Source organism: Acomys russatus, chromosome 2 (assembly GCF_903995435.1).
Source record: "Acomys russatus chromosome 2, mAcoRus1.1, whole genome shotgun sequence".
Lineage (NCBI taxonomy): Eukaryota > Metazoa > Chordata > Mammalia > Rodentia > Muridae > Acomys > Acomys russatus.
The window spans coordinates 57,432,290-57,454,153 of record NC_067138.1 but is presented as its reverse complement, the minus strand read 5'-3'; the positions used below and the strand labels follow the sequence as shown (position 1 = coordinate 57,454,153).

The 21,864-nt window shown below is 53.5% G+C and overlaps 2 protein-coding genes across 2 annotated transcripts in view; both read left to right on the top strand.

Moving 5' to 3' along the window:
• The window catches only part of Tbc1d2 (TBC1 domain family member 2), a 47,442-nt gene extending 34,998 nt beyond the window's left edge, over positions 1-12,444 (top strand). Inside the window, exons 7-13 of the mRNA XM_051161790.1 lie at positions 938-1,048; positions 2,108-2,292; positions 2,908-3,384; positions 8,666-8,786; positions 10,937-11,122; positions 11,606-11,727; positions 12,125-12,444. Of these exons, the coding sequence (XP_051017747.1) occupies positions 938-1,048; positions 2,108-2,292; positions 2,908-3,384; positions 8,666-8,786; positions 10,937-11,122; positions 11,606-11,727; positions 12,125-12,332 (1,410 nt within the window). The 3' untranslated portion in view covers positions 12,333-12,444. The remainder of the gene's footprint in view (positions 1-937; positions 1,049-2,107; positions 2,293-2,907; positions 3,385-8,665; positions 8,787-10,936; positions 11,123-11,605; positions 11,728-12,124) is intronic.
• Positions 12,445-16,875: 4,431 nt separating this feature from the next.
• The window catches only part of Coro2a (coronin 2A), a 52,614-nt gene continuing 47,625 nt past the window's right edge, over positions 16,876-21,864 (top strand). Inside the window, exon 1 of the mRNA XM_051161776.1 lies at positions 16,876-16,922. The gene's annotated coding sequence lies outside the window, so the exon portion shown is untranslated. The remainder of the gene's footprint in view (positions 16,923-21,864) is intronic.

Below are 21,864 nucleotides of genomic sequence, written 5' to 3'. Positions count from 1 at the left end.
GATGCACCAGTAGCCTGGAAACTCAGTAGAGAATGAGGATTATTCTATACAGCTGCACCAGGGGAAAGCCTTGCCACTTCCATGGGTCTAGGCATTGGCATCCTTGACATGGCCCTGTTCAGGGCTGCATCCACTCAGGAGATGGAGGCAGGAGGGTCGGGAGTTCAAAGCCATCTTCAGCTATGTAGCAAATCTGAGACCAGCCTGGGATACATGAGACACTGTTCAAACAAAATTAGAAAGGAAAATAGAAAAAGGAAAAAAAAGAAGGGGGCCCTGGGAATGGGCAGAGCCCATGCTTAGATGCTGCACAGGCTGCGTTGAGTCCTCAGGTCAAAAGTACGCAAACAAATAATAAAACGCTTAAGCATTGCACAGTCGTGTTTACAAGGTGATACGGACAAAGAGCAATCCACATACAACTGCAAATACCTGACGCTATGTACTGATTTAAAAGCAACCAGGGCAGGTCTAGGGGCTTATCCTAGACCTTGGGAGGAGGCAGGAAGTGGAGGAACTCAAGGTCACCTGCAACTACTCACTGAGCTGGAAGCCAGCCTGGGCTCCCTAAGACCCTGCCTCGACAAAACAAAGTAACCCAAATATAAAGAGACACTGCATTTGAGTGCTTTGCTGCCCTCTGTCACCTGACACTGCCAGCCAGCAATGTCCTCTCCCAGCTGCCAAGGGGGAGATGCATATCTGTCCTTGCACAGATGAGAAAACGGAGGGTCAGAATGGCTCAGAGATGGCAGCCATCTTGAACTCCGGGCCTACGGCTTCCTACCATACCTTGCTGGAGAAGTCTTTCAGACTCCCTTTCTGTGCCGCTGTGGGACTTTCTCGAGGAAGGAAGCTTTGGCAGCTCATTCGAGGATGACTTCTCCAGACCAGGATGCTTGTGGCACACTGCTGACACACCGTGCTTGTTTTCCAGGATGACATGGAAGCGTATCAGACTCAGAACCGCTTCCTCAACTCTGAGATCCACCAGGTCACCAAGATCTGGAGGAGAGTGGCAGAGAAGGAGAAGGCCCTGCTGACCAAGGTACCAGGGGCTGGTGGCCACACCCATGCTCCTGCCCTCCCTGCCCCTGCCTTTCTCACCTCCAGTCCCCTAATCCTCTCAGGCCTGTCACTCCTATGACTGCTTTGCCAAAAACTCTACCTTTTCCAAAGGTAGAGTTGGCGGTTTGGAGTCTGTACCTAAAATCCCTGCAGTGTTGGGGACAAGACACAAGAAGTTCTCAGTGAGAGGAAGGTGGCCAGGGAGAAACCAGGAGGGTAGGAAGGCCAAGGGCTCCCAAGAAGTTAGGTTGAAGTGTCCGTAGACACATACAAGTGGTGCCTGAGCAGGACTGCGTGTTTGCAGCCTCAGCCCTGAGACTAAGACAAGAATTAAGCTGGCCAAGCCGTCATGGCAAAGGCTTCAGGGTAAAATTCCACCATCCCCATGTCACAGAGACAAAAAGCAAGGCCCAGAGAGTGCACCCAACTCACCTGAAGCCATCTGACATGTGCACTGAAATGTGGGTAGGGGTGGGAGTGCAGGGGCACACCGCAGGCTGAGGAAGAGGGTGCCCGAAAGCCCAAGGAAGGAAAGCAGAAAATAAGGGCAAGAGAAGTACCCTGGCGGTACCCTGCCTGTCGCCACCTACCAAGAGCTGCCTCTGTGCCCAGGACCTGGCAGGACTTTACATGGGGTTCACTGATCCTTGGCAGAATCCTGAGGAGAGCCCGTGCTACCCCTGCTCTGCAGATGAAGAACCTGAGCTATGGGTTGGGGGTAAACTAGCACATTAGCTTACTTGCCACAGGCCACACTGCTTGTAGTGTCTGAGCCAGGATGAGACTCCAAGCCTGGCATGAGCTGCACTGTCTGCCCTCACTTCCCCTCCCCTCAGTTTGAATTCATCTCCCTCCTTGGTCCTGGCTCTCTTTGACTTCCCTGCTGTAGGCCTCGCCTCCTTTCTCTGTCTGTGGGTCTACCCGGGAGAGAGGGTGGGCAGGGAGAGCAAAGCTGGGAGGGTTCGAAGCTGTTCAGAGCTTCAGCAGCCTGGCAGCCCGGAACATCCCAGAAGCCTGACCAGCTGCTCTACTCCCGCAGTGCGCCTACCTCCAAGCCAGGAACTGCCAGGTAGAAAGCAAGTACCTAGCCGCGCTTCGGAGGCTGCAGGAGGCAGCGGGGGCTGAGGCTGGTAACTTCCCTGAGCTGCTGCAGCAGCTGATCCAAGAGGCACTGCAGTGGGAAGCAGGAGAGGCCTCCGACAGCATGGAGCTGAGCCCCATCAGGTGAACCCAGTGGGCAACCAGGGAGGGGCTGTGGGCATGATGAGATCATTGTTGCTGCTGCCACTGGCTACATCTGCCAGCACTGCACAGCTGTGGACTCCCCAGGCTCTGGGCACATAGTATTCGGTGCCTGCTGAGGCGGGTAGGCTCGTTGGAGGCACACAGACCACACAGTCACCACGCCCAGCACTACCTGAACTGCCTCCTCGAGCCAAACCCTTGCTGAGCGCAGCAAAAGCGGGAAGCTATGACACATAGGCTGTGGGGTCGCTAGCAGGAGTCTGCCTATTTTGCTTTGTGTCCCTAAGCAAGTCACTTTGCCTCTCTGCACTCCATACTCAGCCCCCATGTAATGCAGGTAAAGAGCCTGCCTCACAGGCTCCCTGGCATGACTGAGGTGGCACATTACAGGACACACAATTATGTTGGTGAGTGCATCTCTCCTGGGCCACAAATGGGCTCTTCTGTTTATCAAGGGACTCTCCCTCAACTTCAGGAGGTTCTCCTAATTGTACTAATAAGCAAACTGAGGCTGGGCTCTCGGATGGGATCAGTGCAGCCAGAGTGGAAGCCCATCTAGGGACAGACATGCTGATGTGTCCCTTTTGCCAACAGTGAGTATGACGATTATGGCTTCCTGACGGTGCCGGACTACGAGGTGGAAGACCTGAAACTGCTAGCCAAGATCCAGGCCTTGGAGGTGCGCTCCCACCACCTATTGGCCCTCAAGGCTGTGGAGCGGCCACTACGGGACCGCTGGGCTGCCCTGACGGAACTCGTGCCCTCAGCAGAGCTCAAGCAGTTGCTACGGGTGGGTGTGCCCCGAGAGCACCGTCCACGGGTCTGGAGGTGGCTGATCCACCACCGTGTCCAGTCCCTGCACTCTCCAGGCTGCTACCAGGAGCTTCTGGGCCGGGGCCGGGCATGCGAGCACCCTGCTGCCCGCCAGATTGAGCTAGACCTCAACCGGACCTTCCCCACCAACAAGCACTTCACCTGCCCCACCTCCAGCTTCCCGGGCAAGCTCCGTCGTGTGCTCCTGGCCTTCTCCTGGCAGAACCCCACCATCGGCTACTGCCAAGGCCTGAACAGGTGAGTGCCACAGTGGTGAGAACACAGGCTTCTCTTGCCACCATTACTCTGTCTCGGGGCTCAGAGCCCAGGAGGCCTGTTCTTCTCCCCTGAGAGACAGAGAGAGGGCGTGTTCATGGCTGAGACAGGTTGGGGTCTGGGTCCTCCGCCTGTGTGCCCTGACCTGACGTAGGGAGGTTCTACTTGTGGAACGTGGTCAGGAGTGGCTCTCTATAGTGCCAGCCAGAGAGGCTGCGTCAAGATCATGTGCTCAGACAAAACCCACCCAGAGGAGCCCAGAGCAACGGGAGTTTGTAAATGGTACAAAGAAAGAAAGCAGACCGGAGGACCAGAAGCCAGCGTGCATGCCTGCATTCCTCCCGTGCTTTCCCTCCCCAACCCTCTGCAGCCACACAGGCTCCGGCCTCTCACTCTTCATGTCTTCTCTCAGTAGCGCAGCCGCTGCCACTCATTCTTTGGACGTGTTGGTTCCATCAGGGCTGCCTCACCAGAGACCTCAGCCCTTGAGTCTCCCCCACTTCCGCTCTCCCCTCCCACCCTTACGCCCTCATTCCAGGCCTGAAATTGCAAAAGTAGAGTGTGAGTGGTCCAGCCTCAGTTACTGCCTGCTTGGCTTTAGTCAACAGCAGAGGGAGATGGAACCACTCAGTTGGAGAGGTGGCTGTCGTCGCCCGCCCCCCAACACTGGGGGACTCTCATGAGAACCCTGGTTATTGCCATAGAAACTACATAGTCTCGGATATTTCCCACAGCCAGTTTGACTCCATTTAGTTGGAGCACACATATCCTCGAGCCAAATCTCCATAAGCTGTCTGCTCTTCCGTCAGAACAGGCGATGTGTGACATTTATTTAGCACAGAGCCAGCGCTCAGGATGTCCTCACTCACATTTCAATGGGTCCCAAGGGCAGGGATTTTCTGCATTCCTATTTCCAGTCTAAATGTGAGTGAAATTGAGCATGTGTATGTAACTTCTGGGGTTTGTGAGTTAAACTCCCAGCAGTCATGTAGCTGAGTCCACACCCCTCAGCAAGACTGTCGGGTTGTATTTCTGCACTGCCCAGCACAGGTGATGCCCTGTAGACAGCCTGCCCACTCTTTACCAACCCAGCAAGACCGTGCGAAGCTTCTTTTTTGTTTTTTAAAGATTTATTTGTTATTATATATATATACAGTGTTCTGTCTGCATGTCCACCTGCAGGCCAGAAGAGGGCATCATTACAGATGGTTGAGAGCCACCATGTGGTTGCTGGTAATTGAACTCAGGACCTCTGGAAGAGCAGTCAGTGCTCTTAACCTCTGGGCCATCTCTCCAGCCCCACGAGTGTAAAGCTTCCTTAGGAATAGCTGTGAATGGGCTGGCAAGATGGCCCAGGAGGCAAAGGTGTTGGCTGTCACACTTGATGATCTGGGCTCGAGCCACGGGATGGCACACATGTGACAGAGGGAGAGAATCAGCTCCCACACACCTCCACCCGCTCGCACATGCGTATCACCATGCATACATAAACACAAGTGTGCATGGCTAGAGAGATGGTGTCTTACTGGTTCTATTATTGTGATAAAAACACTATGACTGAAAGCATCTTGCGGAGGAAAGAGTGCATTTCACCTTACTGCTGTGGTCCATCATCCAGGGAAGTCAGGGCAGGAATTCAAGGCAGAGACTGACATAGAGGTGATGAAGGAACACTGCTTGCTGGCTTGCTCCCATGGCTTGCTCAGCCTACTTTCTTATAGCACCCAAGACCACCTCCTAGGAATGGCACCACTCACAGTAGACTAGGCCTTTCCACATCAAACACTAGTTAAGAAAATGCCTCACAGCCTTGCCTATTGGACAATCTCATGGAGGTGTTTTCTCATTTGAGATTTCCTTTTTCCCAAGTGACTCTAGCTGTGTCAAGCTGATAACATGCTAGCCAGCACAGTTTGGTCATTAGGAACACTTGCCGTGCCTTCAGAGGAACAGGATTTAGTTCCCAACAGCCACATGGTGACCTATAACTAGCCATAACTCCAGCTTTCAGGGATCTGTCACCCTCTTCTGCCTTTCATGGACACACACGCCTAAATGTGGTGCATGTAAACCCATGTAAGCACACACACACACACGCAGATACACATAAAAATAATAAGGAATCCCTTTTTTATTTAAAAAATCAGAACAAGTAAAGCAGTAAATGCTATTCTTACAAATGAATTCTTGACAACAACAATAAAAAAGTAGGAGTTAAGATGGGTGTGGCGGCAGAGGCCTATAATCTTAGCTACACAAGGGGCTGAACCAGGAAAATCACAAGTTTGAGGCCTTTCTGGCCTATAGTTGAGTTCAAGGGCAGCCTGCACGATTTAGCAAGTACCTTGTCTCAGAAAAGAAAAACACCTGAGGATGTAGCTCAGTGATCAGGTGTTTGCCAAGCATGTGCAGGGTCCTGGGTCTAATCCTCAGCACCCTCCAACAAATGAAAACAGAATAGGTTTTAGAGACCGCTGCTCTGGGATTCGGCGAGTGGCCCTGCAGGTGGAAATGGGTGCCCCACTTTCCAGCTGAGACCTGAGATGAGGAGGAAGCTGTCCACAATTGCACCACGCATGGCAGCCCAGCAGTCCCTGGCCCTGGGTGGGCCTTGTGCTCAGGCCTTCCCACAACCCACCTCTAAGTGGAGGCTGGGCAGAGGACATGCTGTGTCACCCCACAGCCTTCCTGATCCCATGTGTCTTTTTTTTTTTTTTTTTTTTTTAGAGTCCTGGGGCACTTAGCCACACAGGGGCTCTGGACTTCGGAGGTTGGCCAGTGGCTAAGGGACAGGGAACGGTCCCTTAAATAAAGTCAGCCTCAGGAGCAAGATGCCCTAATGTAGAAGGAAGTAATGTGAGAACAGAAGGCCATAGGGGAAAAGGGAAACAAAAGGGGCAGGTGGCTTTCAATATATCTCTCTATGCTGCCTTTATTTAAGTTGATTTGCATAATTGGTGTTCACGCAAATATTTATACTATCGCTTTAAATAGAAAGCTGAGTATAATAGAGCCTGTCTGGATTTCCAGAGAGGTGTGTTTTTGCAGCTGCAAGCCTCTTATGGCTGTCTATGTCGCCATCTAATGGTAGACCTTAGAACTGCATACATTGTATCAGAATAAACAGCCTACGCCTAAGACAAGGTGCTTGGTCCTGAGGTGGCATAATGTGGACATGTCTAATGCCAGCTTAGTGCAAGCGTTTGAAGCCCAATTCCCTATGAAAAGAACTGGAGTGAATTAAATGTGCTTTTCCCCCACCTACACTTGCCTTTGCTGTCTCGTTGCTGTCCGGTAGCCCCGCAGCCATGGTGAGCCCTGGTGGGGACTGGTCTTCTGTATGAGAAGTCTAAACCAACTCTGACAACAGTTCCTGATCTGAGGACACCCTGGGCTTTGGGGGACAGGTGGGGTAGGATAGACAGCAGCAGGCTGGGCTTTGGCATCCTGGACTGGGTGCCTAGTGAGTTCCAGTTTCCCCATCTGTGCAGTAAGAAGTCTACCTTGGCCAGAGGTGACCTATAGGAAGAAGCTGCTAGAGGCGTGTTTGAAGGAATTTCTGGGATAGTGTCTGGGAGCAGTAGCAAAAAGCTCTATAACCAATTACATGTGTCTGCTTTGGGCATTGGTAGGGTGGATTGGTAGGGTGGCGTTGGTAGGGTGACACACAGGATGTTTTCTGTTCTTGAACCCAGTGACCTCTGCAGGTCCCCTCCCCTAGCTCCTAGAGGCAGAGCCTTCTGTGTCCCAGGAGACCTACGGCTGTTTTTCTCTTTTTGCACTCAGCTCAGACTCAGGAGGGTTTGTGTAAATACATAAGCCAGAGCCAGAGCAGGGAGCGGTTCCTTCCCAGTTGGCTAGGAAAAGAGAAAGGATCCCTTACCACCATCCCTTGTGAGAATCAGCGCGGTTCTAAAAGTCATGAACCTCAAAAGAAGATGAAGGTCACAAATCAAATCTATGAAAAACCCCAAGAATCATAAATACCTGGTTCTGAAAGGATTCTGCAGCACAGGCTGTGGTGGTATACACCTGTAATCCCAGCATGCGAAGACTGAGGCCAAGGGTTGCAAGTCCTAGGCCATCCTGGCTATATAGTGAGGCTGTCTCAACAAACAAACAAACAAACAGACAAAAACAAATAAGTTTTAGTAAAAAAAAAAAAAAAAAGCAAAGCAAAGCTGGGTCGTGGTAGTGGTGGCAGCGCACACCTTTAATCCCAGCACTCAGTTCTCTGAGTTCGAGACCAGCCTGGTCTAAAGAATGAGTGCCAGGACAACCAAGGCTACATAGTGAGACCTTGTTTCAAAAATAAATAAATAAATAAATAAATAAACCAAAAAATAAAAATCAAAGTTTTTCTAAGTCTACAGAAAGCCCACAACTTTCAGCTTTCCTCCCTTCAGGTGCCCTGAAGAGGCATGTGTAATGCTCAGAGGGGCTCCCTGGTTCCCAGGACCCCCTTGCACCAGAGTCTCCTAGGAGCTTATTGCTGCAGAATGTCCTAAGGCTTTGCTGAGATTGAGCACCGTGAGCCTCCAAGAGTGGCTGGAGTGGGCAGCGTTCTCCGGATGTGGGACCTTGTGTTTCCCAGGCTCCGTGGAAGACATGCTGATTGGCCCTGGATGTGTCCCCCTCAGGGAAGATGGGAGCAGTGGGGTGCTTCTCTGGGGAAGATGTCACCACTCAGCTCCAGGCTTGTGTCTGTCCTGCCCCTGGTCTCAGAAGGACCTGGTAGCTGGATGAAGGTACCTAGGAGGTGTGTGCTAAGCACAGGAGTGTGCCAGTGAGTAGGGCATGAGGTCTGCTCTTACTTGGAACCACACAGCTCTGGCAGGTGGGTAGGGTCCCTGAGAGACTCTCTGAGCTTGCCCAGTGTGTATGCAAACACTCTGGGTTGGACACCAAATGTACTGACAGCCAACAGGCTGACCATTGGTCCTCAGGCAGCCTTGATGCTTATGAGGAAGCTGTGGCTAAGAGTGGGTAAATACTTTACCTAAGGCTGCCTAGGAAACAGTTCTTACCATAGTTCACACCCGAGCCGAGCAGCCTCAGAGCCTCTGGTCCTGATGGCTCTGAAAGTTAACCTGGGCATCCTCCCCATAACAGTGTCTCACCCCAGGTGCCATGACTACCAGTCTGGTCCAGGAGTAGGGCTAGGTCAGTGCCCTATAGGAGGACTCGGCCCCAGGGCCTACAACCTCTGCCATGCAGCACTGCAGTTGCTGTGGGTCACTCCAGGCTTCTCCTTCCTCTGCAGGCTGGCAGCCATCGCCCTGTTGGTCCTAGAGGATGAAGAGAGTGCCTTCTGGTGCCTGGTGGCCATTGTGGAGACGATACTGCCAGCTGAATACTACAGCAAGACGCTGACTGCATCCCAGGTGAGCAGGGGGCGGTACAGTACATGGCACCCATCTGAAGCAGTCCCCCAGAGGAGTTCCTCCAGGCCAGCAGATGCTGGGGCTCCCACCTCTCCTACACAGGGGGCCTTTAACCCCTCTCCGGCTGTTAGACATTCCCTTGCGCTGAAGTCTGACACCCCCCTCCCACATAAGATTGTGAGGCCCTGGCTGGTGCGTTAGTCCAGTGGTGACATCATACCACTGGGAAGAATTGCTTCTAGGGAGGGGAGATAGAAATCCCCTTGCCATCTGCCAGGCAAGAATTGAGAGAGACCACAGGATGGTGGGATAGGCAGTGGGCTGGAGGTGATCACCATCTTTGCACACACTTATGATGTGTGTGCACCCTGAGGGGGTGTTGCTGCCCTGAATCAGGCAGAGCAGGGCTTACAGCCCATTCATTGGCTGTCTGACCTCCACATGTCACCTTTCTGAACCCCAGGCCGGTCTACTCTAGAATAGAAATACGATCACTTCGTGGACTTCGGCATTATAAGTACAAAGTCACGCCCTGGCCCCCTAGCCCCACCCCATTCTTGCTGAGGCAGCCCTCTGCTTGGTAGACTTCATCCTTCCTACCCCCAGCCTCCCACTTTAGCTCTCTTCCCTCGCACAGCCATGTCTGACGCCCACACCCTCCTCCTGAGCTGCCCTTTGGATGGCAGGAATCAGGTGCAGCTTCAAGGACAGAGAGCCAGCTTGGGTTTAGAAAGTCAGAGAAGGGACTTTGGCTTCACAGAGAGGAGGGGCCTAAGTATGGTCCTTGATACCATCGGGTCAGGCTCCTCCCAGCTCCCTACTCTGCCATCCCCATATTTGTCACCCAAGAGACCCATAGCAAACCCTGTGGCTCTGCCCAGGTTACAAGAAGGCTGCACCACCCTTAACCTTGTGGCCATGGTGTATGCCAGAAGAAAAAGGCAAAGGTGGGGCCTGGCTCTTTCAGTCTGCAGTTTCTACTTTCTCCTTTCTCCTTAAGTCCTATAGTCAGAACTATATTTTAGGTCTTGCCTCTCCCTGGCTATAAGGCAGGCTGGGAAATACCATATTTCACCTCTGGATCTCAGCGTCTCTGAAAGGGAGATGCACTGAACACCAGCATCAAGCTTACTTTTGGTTTTATTTTGGTCACGAAGCATTTTACACATTCAGAACCGAAGAGAAAGTAGGCAGCCTAGGACCTAGAGTCCCTGGTTACTAGGACAGGGAAGAGGGCTGCCCCCCTGCCTTGACTGCCTTGGTGTGGACCACAAGCCATTCTCTGGCTCCACAGCATCATGGATCTGGTAGCTCACCTGATGCTGCCATGTCTCTGGGCGAGAGAGGGAGGGTGCTCCTGAGTGCTCACTACAACAACACTGAAGCCCAGATGGACTTGCACAGGGGAGACTTGTCATGGCTCTAGGCAAGGAGGAGCAGGAGGGGACACGGATCCCTAGGGACATAGACTCCCAAGGAGGAGGAGTAATCAGGGAGGAACCAGCCATGTCCACTGAAACAAATATACCAAAGCCATCAGGAGAGGTCAGTAACAGCTGTGGCCATAGCTTTCTACTTTAGATTTCTGCTACCTGACATGGCAGGACACTGTACCTCCCCATCAGTATCTGTCCCAGGCCCTCACCTCAAGTGTCTGCCAAGCATCTTAAGAGTCAGGTTGAGCTGGAAAGATGGCTCAGAGGTTAAGAGCACCGGTGTTTTTACAAAGGTCCTGAGTTCAATTCCCAGCAACCACAAGGTGGCTCACACCCATCTATAATGAGATCTGATGCCCTCTTCTGGCATGCATGTGTTATATGCAGGCATAACAGTGTATACACAATAAATAAATAAATCTTCAAAGAGTCAGGCAAATATGGGTCTAGAGAAGCAATCTAGAAAAAATGTTCCTTGTTTTTAAAAATGAGACCAATTAGCTGCAAGGACATTGGCTGAGTGAAGGGGCCAAGAACTTACCCGTGAAGAGACCCATGCAGTCTCTCAGGAGCAATTGTGATGTCACTGCAACATACATGTGCGCGCGCACACACACACACACACACTCACAGACAGACACCCTGGTCCCCAGTACAAGGTAGGGCCCACCCAGTAGCTCTGCAATGGGGTCTGATGAGCAATCGGACCCCCAGGTGGACCAGCGGGTACTCCAGGACCTCCTCTCAGAGAAGCTGCCCCGCCTGACTGCACACCTGGGGCACCACCATATAGACCTCTCTCTCATCACCTTCAACTGGTTCCTCGTGCTCTTTGCGGACTCTCTCATCAGTGACATTCTCCTCCGAGTCTGGGATGCCTTCCTATATGAAGGGACAAAGGTGAGTATGCCTGGGCCCAGCTGCCCAGCCAGGCCCCACAGAAGGGAAAGATTGCTACCTGTCAGAGCCATTTGGGACACCTGAGAGCACAGCTCCTTTAACTCTGAAATGCTCTGTGTAATATGAGGAAGCAGTGGCCTTGTCTTTGAGGCATGGTCTGGTCCAAGCCTTGCCTACAACCTTGCCAGGAGACCCACCAGCAAAGATACTACTGGTGGTCTAACCCTCTTGACTCCAGCAAGGCATGCCTCCTCATGCCTCGTAAAGAGATCAAGCCTTGAAAGGCTAGGCATAGAGCAGTGTTCCAAGCTGTGCTCCCTTCAGGGTCTGCTGTCACCTGTTCTGGCTGCTCCCACACATTATCCCTCTAGGCTTCCACTCTGGCCTGTCAGAAATCTCCACATTCCCAGAGCCTCTGGGCCTTTCCCTGAACAGTACCTGCCTGAGCTCCTGCACCCCACCTGAGCCCCCACTGTGCCCCAGGTGGTGTTCCGATATGCTTTGGCCATCTTCAAGTACAACGAAGAGGAGATCCTGCGGCTGCAGGATAGCCTGGAGATCTACCAGTACCTGCGTTTCTTCACCAAGACCATCTGCGACAGCCGGTGAGCTGCCCCACCCCTGCTACTGCCCCACCCTTCACCCCCAGTTTAGGAGTCCTAAGGGCCATGGGTGCCCACGTCACCCTGCCATCAACACCCACCTGCATTGCCCCTGGCCCCTTCCTCCACTGCCACCACCATCTTGAGCTCCCATGTCCCTCCCCACAGGAAGCCCTCCTGAGCAGCCCTTCTATAATGAGTCAGGTACTGGCAGAGCTCCCTCTAGCCTCAGCTGAGGGGTGTGTGGCAGGCATGGTCTCCACTCCCATTCCCCGCCGCCGCCCCCCCCCCCCAAGGTGAGCTCCCTAAGACAGGTCCACTACTATCCTAGGGTGGATGGGTGTCAGGACAGGCCCCTAACTGGCAATCGCTGCACTGGCTGACTACTCCTTCCTCTCAGGAAGCTCATGAACATCGCCTTCAACGATATGAACCCCTTCCCCATGAAGCAACTGCGGCAGCTGCGGGCAGCCCACCGGGAGCGACTAGAAGCCGAGCTTCGGGAGCTGGAACTGCTGAAAGCAGAGTACTTGGAGAGGCGAGCATCCAGGGGCAGAGCAGCGCCAGAGGGCTGTGTCAGCGAGGATGAAGGGGAAGGCGATGGCTGACCTGCCCTCTGTTCCCCAACACCTTTCTTACCTTCACTGGCAGAAGCGTAGACAGCAGGGTGGGGTCTATGTGACTCGGGACAAGGCCCTTCCCCTCTCTGAGCCTTAGTCTCCCATATGGTCACTGTGAAGCCACGGGTTAGAGTCACTCTCCTAAGTCTCTCAGGTTTGCCAGCCTATATCACAGTCCCACAGAGCACCTTAACATGTAGGGAGGTAAGAGTGCACTCGGGGTCACTTAGCACTCTGGAACATGACCATTCCAGTTTGGTTTTGGTTTGGTCTTTTGAGGCCAGGTCTCAGGCAGACCTCAGACTCACTATGTAGTTGAGCTTGGCCCTGACCTTCTGATGCTCTGTTCAGAGGCATGTTGGCATAAAACAGTGTCCTTGCAACTGACTGGCTCTCCTTTAGGACAGAAGCATTCCCCTTATCTGTGTTCACAAGGTGTCAGGATGTTCTCGCTGGTACCCTCTGGCTCAGAGCCTTGGTCACCATTCTTGTGGCACCCCAAGTTCAAGGCATGAATTTTCAGAGCATCTGTCTTTCTGGGCTATAGCCCCTCTAGAGTGCCCCTTGGGTCTATGTTGAGGCCACCTTGCTCATGGGGACTGTTTCTGAAATCTCATGCCTGAGACTTCCCTTCTGTTTACAGCCCACTGGGGACATCCCAGGGGGAAGCCCCACTGCCACCCTGAGGAACTCAGTGTGGACTGGATATCAAGTGGGTCCCGTGCAGATACCCACTCTGACATGCCCCTGTCATGTGAGGCCAATAGGGTAGGTCCGGGAGAGCGAGTGGGGCTGCAGTCCACCAGGCTCAGCAGAGCGAGCTGAATGGTTTTCTGGCCCAGCATGGGCCCCCCATCTCCATGCTCTTCCTTGTCTTTTCAGCATCGAGGGCTGCCCCCTCATATCCTCCCTACCTAGGGCAGAGCACTTGACGGTGCTCAAGGGGTTCATATCTCAACAAACTGGGGCTGCTGGAGGAGCCCCGAGTATGGCGCTCAGAGGCTGAGGCATCTCTGTGGAGGCTGTTCTGGAACCCCCAGAGTGTGGGTGCCTACAGAGCCGGGGCCACATCCATTGCAGTGCAGGCCTTGTCAGCATCTTAGAGACATGGTGTGAACCTGTGCTTGCCTGCTGCCTCTGCTGAGCCCTTTTACCCAAAGACCATTTCCATGAAGTCAGAGAAAAGGTAGGAGGAAGGCCTTAGGATCCTGGCTGTACCCTAGCTGGCAAAGAAACCCTAACGTGAGTCACCAGATGACAAGGAAGCCCAGGCTGTGTGTGAGAGGGTGAAAGCTTATGCTGCAGCCTAGGGCAGGGAAGCACACCAAGGCAGTCAAACTGTGGGTACAGGTTGCTGGATAACCAGTACCCGCTCTACCACCCGCTCTTCCCGGCTACTTGCCCCCCACTTCTCCTTTCCTAGAGGAAGCCTCTGCCCAAGCCCTTGTGCTCCTCCTCCTTGGGGGACCAGACCAGCTTTCTCACGAAGCTACACACCTTAGAATCCTGAGCAAGCTTTGTCCCAACAGTGTTGCTGGGCCCTGCGGTCTTCTGTTGGAGCCATGGGGTTCTGCTAGCCCTGGGAGGGTTAGGCTTCTGGAACTAATTGTCTCCTCCAGCCCTGAACAAGGAAGCAGACAGAGAACTGCTTGTCCTACAGCCCTCACCCAGGTCAAGCTCCAGTGACAGGGCATAAAGAATTTAATGAACCCCAGTATTACACAGAAAGGGGAGGGCGGGCCTCGCCTGTGACTGCCTGCGGGCACACCCATAGGGTTAACTCCAGGAAGAGGAAAAGGAGAGCCAAGTGTGGTTGGTGATGCACACGTTTGATCCCAGCAGTTCCAGTACTTTGTGGGCTACATAGCCAGACAGTGTCCCAATAAATAAATAAATAATAAATAAATAAATAAATAAATAAATAAATGGGAAAAACAACAAGAAACCTGAGTTGCTTGAACCAGGACGGGCATGATCAAGGGGTATGGGGTGGGAGCCTGAGACTATCTGGGCTGCAAAGGCAGAGTCTGCCCCTCCCTCAGGGGCCTGGGGCCTACCCCTGGTGTCAGGTTCCTTGCTCGCCCCACAGCTGTTGCCCCTTCCCCAGGGGCCACTGCTTCCTAGGCTTGAGGGGGGGGATCTGATCCCACAGCCCCACCTTCCTACCCACAGAACAGAGACGGGACTCCATGCTCAGCCCCTCCCACCCCTGGACCAGCGAGCCTTATCACAGAGAACAAAGGGACTGGGGACCAGATAAGTGCCTGTTGATGTGGGAGGGGCACACTCCCTTCTAGACTGCTGTGTTCAAGTTTATGTCCACACACACACACACACACACACACACACACACACACACACACACATGCATTCTACAAGAAAGTCCATGTAGGACAAATAAATGGACAGTCAATCAGTAGTGTCTTTCCCCTACACCAACACACCCTGTGGGTCTGACCAGCCCCAGGTAGGTTGTGTCCCTGCTCAGTGTCCCCTTGTGTGCAACTTAGGAAGGGCAGCCTCCCACACCTGAGGCAGGGTTAGGAGACTATAAGTGGAAATAAGGCGCCTCCCCAGACACAAAAGAGGTGTGCTAGGTTCCAGGCCTCCCCTCCAATTTATGGGTCCATATGGTCATGGTCCCCAGAGAATCCCTATCAGATGAGCTTTTCCCAGGGCTGTCCCAGCTGACAAGTGGCCTGGCACCCAGGAACAAGAGTTTCTTAGAAGATGATTCTGAAAGAGGCCTTCAAGAGAAGACAGTGGGAGCAGAGGCTCGGAGGAGTGAGGTTGGGGGAGGGGCACCAAAGACCCTGGCCTCAGCCTTTAGTGAACTGGGAACATTCAGATGAGCCAACCTACTCCCAGAGAAAGTCAAGTAAGAAACACCTTAATGGCTCTAGCTTGATGGTCCCAGCTCTTGGGGGTGGGGGGTGGAGACAGGAGGGTGAGTGCAAGGCTCACTCTTAGTTCATAGATAGTTTAAGACCAACCTGGCCTATGTGGGACCCTCTCTAAATAAATAAATGAAATGGGCTGGCAACATGAGCAAAAGTGCTTGCTGCAGAAGCCAGACAGCCTGAGTTATCCCTAGGAAAAGCTAGATGCAGCTCTCCTGCTTGGAGATGAGAGGCAGAATGGCCTGAAAGCTCAAGGGACAGCCAGCCAAGGGTGTGCACCATGCCAGAAGCAAGAGAGACCTTGTCTCAACAAGATGGAAGGAAAGAACCGACTCCTGAAAGTTTCCCTCTGACCTCTACACAAAGGCACATGCACACACGTAGACACACATGTATAAAAAAAGTGATAAAATGTTATAAATTACCACAGACCCACAAGTGCAAAGGTCCAACCTGTGTGTCCACATCCGATGCACGCTGTGTGCCTCTGCCGGAGGCAGCTCCAATAGGCTTGGTTTGGGGCTGCAGCGGAGGCTTTGGAGTGGGGCATCCTCAGCTCTGGCCAGGGGAGTGGCCCAGGGCACTGTGCTGCAGGGAGGAGCCAGAGACAGGGTTTAGCATCCGCTGTTCTAAAGACTCAGCAGGGCTGAGTGTGGTACCTGAGGCTGAGGCAGGAAGATAATTCAAAGCCAATCTGAGCAACTTAGTGAACCCTTGTTTCAGAAAAAGGGGAGAGGTCTCATTGTGGTAGAATCCTTTCCTAGCATGCACAAGGTCTGAGTTCAATCCTACCATCACAAATACATACATACATACGTACGTACGTACATACATACATACATGCGTACACACACCCCCACATTAAATTAGCTAATAGAGCCTACCAAGAACTGAACCAAAGTCTCAACTTCTTATCTGTGAAATGGGAGTATTATTATGACTAAATTGAAGGGGGTCAGTGGATCAAATGTAATAATTTGTGTACTTACCAAACAATATATGCAGTACCTACTATGTGCCAGGTAGTAAGTAGCCTGTCCCCTCACCCACCCACGCCGCCCACACACACAACCAAATACATCACTACAAGACACAAAGGACTATTTCCAAGGTAGGTGATGTGGTGTGGTTATTATGAAAGACACAACATCCTATCATCCATGTTCAGTGAGCGCAGGGTTGAAAGCCAGGGAGGCTGGGCAGCAGCGCCCCCTACTGGCATCATTCGGAAGGGTACCCCTCCTGAGCGCGCAGCCGTCCTGAGCTCTCCGGTTCTCCCACCGACCCCGGAGCCGCGGTTCCCGGCACTCGCTGCGGGATCCAGCCTGGAGCCACCTGACAGGCAGGCGTGGTGACTGTCTCCTTCTCGGCAAGGGGAAACCGAGATACCGGATCCGAGTCCCACCCAAAGCCTGCGGCGAGAACGTGCGGGAGGTGAGAGCGTGTGCACGCGGGGACTAGACGGGAGCTGCGGGCTACAAGCGGCGCACAGGCGGGGCCTCCGTGTCCCGCCCCACCCCGGCCCCGCCCCGGCCCCGCCCGCACCGGTCCCGCCCGCCGGGCTGCGCGGGGAGGCGGTGGCGCTGGGCGCGGGGACTCGGCGGGCTGCGCGAAGCGCCGAGCGGGAGCCGGAGCCGCCGGAGCCGCCGCCGCCGCCACCTGCGCGGCCGTCAACAAGGTAGGGTGGGACCCGGCCGGGCAGGACGCGCGCTGCGCCGGGGCTGCGGCTTGCGGACCGCTGGGATGCTGCCCCAGGCGCCGCGGAGGTCAGTCCTCCAAGACCCCCGCACAACCTCACACAAAGCCCTGCCCTGCTCCGGTCCTCAATTTCCCCAATGGGATAGTGGCACGACCTCCTCTTCAGTGGGTGACTAGGAGCGGCGACCCCCAGGTTCAGGCTCCAGATGCGCAGAGCCAGCCCGCACCGCCCGCGCTTCTTGCCGCGGTGAGCGGCCCGCCCTGGGCGCGGCAGCCAGTTCCGACAGGCCCCTGTGTGGCCCTGGTGCCCGGTGAACCCAGGTCGTGATTGTTCCTGTCCTAGCTGGGTTACCCGCGGGGCCTCAGCTTCCAGTCCCGGGAAACCGTGGAAGAGGAAGCATCCCCACGTCCCTGCCAAGGCGACCTGGGCGCACGGGTGGGGCGAGCAGTCTGCCACCCAGAGCAGACTCGCCGCCTGGAGCTGGAGGAGGAGCCCCGCGCTGGCGGTGGCCAGATCTCAGCCACAGACCTGCCTGGACCCGAGCCGAGCAGACACCCACCTGCATTCAGGCAATGGGGATAGACAGAATGGTCCGCGCCAGGCCAGCCACCCAAGCCCAGTTCTGTGTAGCAGCCTGGTGGGACAGGGTTGGCTCTGCCACACTCGATCCTCGGAGAGTCCACTAGCCAGGAAGGCAGTGACTCCTGGGGTTGGGGGACAGAGCACGTGTCTAACGGTGCAGTGGCTTCAGGATCTGTGAAGACCTCTGTAGTGGGGCCAGGACTTTCTGTAAGATGCACCTGGATCTTCATCTTGGGTTGCGTTCTTCTTGCGATGTGGATCTCACTAACTGAATCTGGGGACTCTGCTGCCACTGCTGCTGTGATCCAGCTAGTGTCCCTTAGACAGCTGTGGCCCTTCTGCCCCAGAGCCTGCCCTTGTGTGCACGTGGTCCAGAGACATGTTCTTATGAACACCTGGGCCGTTTTCTGGACCCTTTTGCCTCATTTCCTGACATCTGCCCCAACCAAAGATCAGGATCAGCACCTGCCTCCTTATCGCCTGTCTCCCTCTCTCCCCCCAGCCTAAGTATGCAAGCAGAGGTGTTGTAGGGTACCATGGGATTCCAGAGCTGAAGCAGAATGGCAGGGTCCTTGCCCCGCGGCCCCCAACCTGACGCTTCACTGCAAATGAATGTTATTATCCCCTCATAAAAGGAGACTAAGTATAAGTGTGGCTGCCAGAGCCCAGCGCCAGCTCGAAGGCCTAAGTACTACCTGAGTCCCCTGTCATTGTGATCTGGGAGGCCACTGTAGATGGTGCATGAGCAGGGCAGATTCTGATTATTACAGCGCCATCCTGTACTTTTAAAAATGTACGAAGGAGTTGTGGGTTACCCAACCTGAAAGGGGTCTCTGGAAACCGGCTCATCTAATCCCCTTGTTGAAGGGTAGATATCACCCATCCCTGAAGGGGGTGTGGCTGACAAAAGGCCACACAACAGACCAGCCAGGAATCCTAATTCCAAGATTGGGTGCTTAGAAGGTAAGAGGCTGCACAGTTGGTTGGCAAAGAGCTTGCCTGGCGTGCATGAAGCCTCCAGTTCCAGCCCCAAAGCTGAGAAACAGCCTGAACGTGGTGAGTCCTGCCTGGATCGGGAATTAAAGGCCATCCTCTGCTACAAATCGAGGTCAAGGGCAGCCTGGGAAATAGGAGACCCTGTCTCCAATTTTAAAAGTGTTGGGGGGGGGGGAGTAAAAACATATCATAAGTAAAAGTCTTATTGCTTTGTAAAAATAGCAAGATATAAACATAAAAGATCAAAACTCTGCTGCAAATTGCAAGCATTTGCCTGAGGTTGTCATTTTATAGGGTAATCTGGCAGCCTTCAAAACAAAAGTCTGTGAAATGGATCTGCCTGCCCTTTGCTCTGAGGCCTCTCCTTCGGGGACTTTACCCTAAGGAGGTCACTAGAAAGACATGTATGTGTTACTACCGTCTTTAACTTGCCTGACCAAAGAAGCACGCTGAGGCTTTGGGAACATTTTATTTGAGAAAACGTAGCATCACAAGTGGCAAGAGTAAAGTTCCCACCACTGCCCAAGTGGTCTGGAGGAAAGACCCTGGAGGCAAGGTGGCAGACATAGACCTCACCTTTCACCTCTAGACCTCACTTTGTCCATCTGGGAAGGGGGCGTGGCCTTGGTGGTGTCTGAGTCTGCACAGTTCAGCAATGGAGCCTTTTACAGGAGGAGTAGAGTGTTCTGGACACCCAGAGATTGTCCGCCCTCCCTCCCCCAGAGATAAGTGTGCTCCCTCGGGGAGGGCTGCCAGCCCCTCCCCCTCCCCCTCCCCCAAAGGTTCTGCTTGAAGCATTTGCTCTTTTCAAATGCCCTGATTCAGACCCTAGGGAGCTTCTCTGCCAGTCTGGGGAAGACCCCAGATGGTACTGCTGTTTTCATTCTGAGTCAGGGGCCCCTTCTTCAGGACAGAGACACTCCATGTGAAGAACCAGGGGACCTCACTCTTTCTCTGAATGCCCTCTGGGCAACTACAAAGCGCTTACACATTACCTTAAACCGCTCCAGAAAGACTTATGTCCAACTTTTTTTTAACCTACAACCCCCCAAAAATAATGATGATGATTTTGTGTGGTTCCACCTAAGTAGAAAAGGATATAATTAAAGATGTAATTACGGTTCCTTACTATACGTGAGCTATGGGGTGTGCTAGGGGGCTTGGGATGGTGTGATCAGAGACTTGAAGTGAGGAGGTCTGAAAGTCAGCCTCAATCACAGTAAGGACAACCACAGGGCTGCTGTCTGTTGAACCACACTTGCAGCTCCAGGTCACTGGTCCCCAGGGCCTCTCCAGTGTTTACCAAGCACCTTCACTGTAAACAAAACACCCAAGGAAGAAGCCCTGAAGAAGTTTGTAGTCTGTCTGATGGGACAGGCAGAAGGTGACAAAGAAAAGAAACAAGCAAAGAGGAGGTTTGAACTGTGGGGAAAGAGCTGGTGGAAAACCCCCTAGGCAGGAAAAGGAGGAGGGGTGCAGGGGAGAGGGGTGCAGGGGAAAAGGGTGACAAGAGGGCCAGAGGCCGTGGCCCTGGTTATCTAAACCGCCCCCTCCTGTGTGCAGTGTGGAATCCTACATGTTACTGAGGGAGGTACTATTTTTAAGCCTCTTTTTGGTTAAAAAAGCAAGAGGTACAGAGAGGTTTAGAAACTTGCAGCAGTCTCCGGGGAGAGCTAAGGCATCAGGCCCAAAGCAATGCGCGCCATGCTGGCTCTTGAACAGGGCCAGGACACAGCCACCTCTGGGTGCTAGTGTCTCCCTGTGATTGCTTCCGTCACTGCCAAGTTCATTTGTTGAAACCACCACCGCCACCTGCCCCGCCCTACACACACACACACACAAGGTGATGGCACACAGAAGGGGTTGATTGGATCAGGAAAACAGAACACTTCTGATGAGGGTTCATGTCCCTGCAAGAGAGGTCCCGAGAGACACACCCCTTCTCCCCTGGGGACACACAGACCAGCAGGCACCTCTCCCTGAACCCGGAAGCTTGCCCTCCCGCACACACAGGTCTGGTCTGTCCGCAGCCTTATCTTGGACTCTAGGCTGCAGTAACAGTGAGAACTGCAATTGTGTGACTCACAGGCCACCAGTTCATGGCACTTTGTTACCAGGACTCAGAGGTGGCTCTCTCTGGAGTCCAGGCCTAGGTGACAAGGATGTGCCTCTGAGCTAGGGGCCTCTGAGCTGTTTGACAACATGTTGCAGAACACTGCAGACCCCACCCACCCCCCCCCCCCCCCACCCCACCCCCCATCACCACCCTAACTCCCAACCCTACCCACCCCCCACCCCTGCCTCCAGTAAACAGGCAGGAGAGGGGCAGCTTCCTGACTCTGGTGTTGGTAGCCTCCTATGCTGTAGGCAGGTGAAGGGTTTACACTCATTAACTCAATCTGCTTTCTGGAGCCATAGGTGGGGTTTGGCCAGGTCAGAGGGTAGATACCAGTACCTCTTTTTCTTTCCCTGTGTTTCCTTTGTTTCAGTTTGTTTGTTTGTATGTTTGTTTATTGAGACAATGGCTTACTCTCTACTCCAGGCCAACCCTAAACCAATACTGAAGGTCAGGCTAGCCCTGGACTCACAGCAATCCTCCTGCCTCAGCCTCCCCAGTACTGGAATTAAGAGATGGGAGCCACCATGCCTGTATTCTCTTTTTAAAATGGATCTATTACGTTGTAGATAGATTATATCGCAATAAAGTTAACTTGCAAAGAACATGTGCTTGGTTTTCCTGCTATACATATTTGGAGGTGGTGGATGAAACATTAGAAAAGGACAAAAAGTAGAAAATTAATGTCCCATGTCTTCTTGTCCCTGGAAATCAGTGCGAACACTCTGGGGAGGCTTTCTGCCATCCTCGGTTTGCAGATGAGAACCTAAGGCCCCATGTTGCCCAGGGTTTCACTTTTGTACTGTGCTTGTAGACAAGGGCTGTGGGCAAACCCCGGGGTGCCAGGAGTGATGGGTTTCACTGAGTTGCCTCTATCAACCCACCCAGCCACTCTTACAAGTGGGACCTTGTCCAGGGTTTTAGTAGTGACCGGTGTCTCATTCCAAAGAGAAATTGGGGCTAGGAGAACCTCTGTAGGAGTCTCATGACAGCTGCTCCTGCCTTGGCCTTGAGCCCAGAGCTTGTAGAGAGGGCTGGCAAGTGGCATGGTCCCTGGGAGTACTGGGGACTTAAAGGAAGCTGAGGCCAGAGTCTTATCCCTCAGCGGTCATTGGGAAGTGGCAGGCAGGTGACAGGGAAAGAGATGAGCTATGCCGAAGCCACACTACCCCTCCCCCTGAGGATTGTTCTCCTGCAGTCTGACTGGGCATTTCTCGGCTGTTCTGG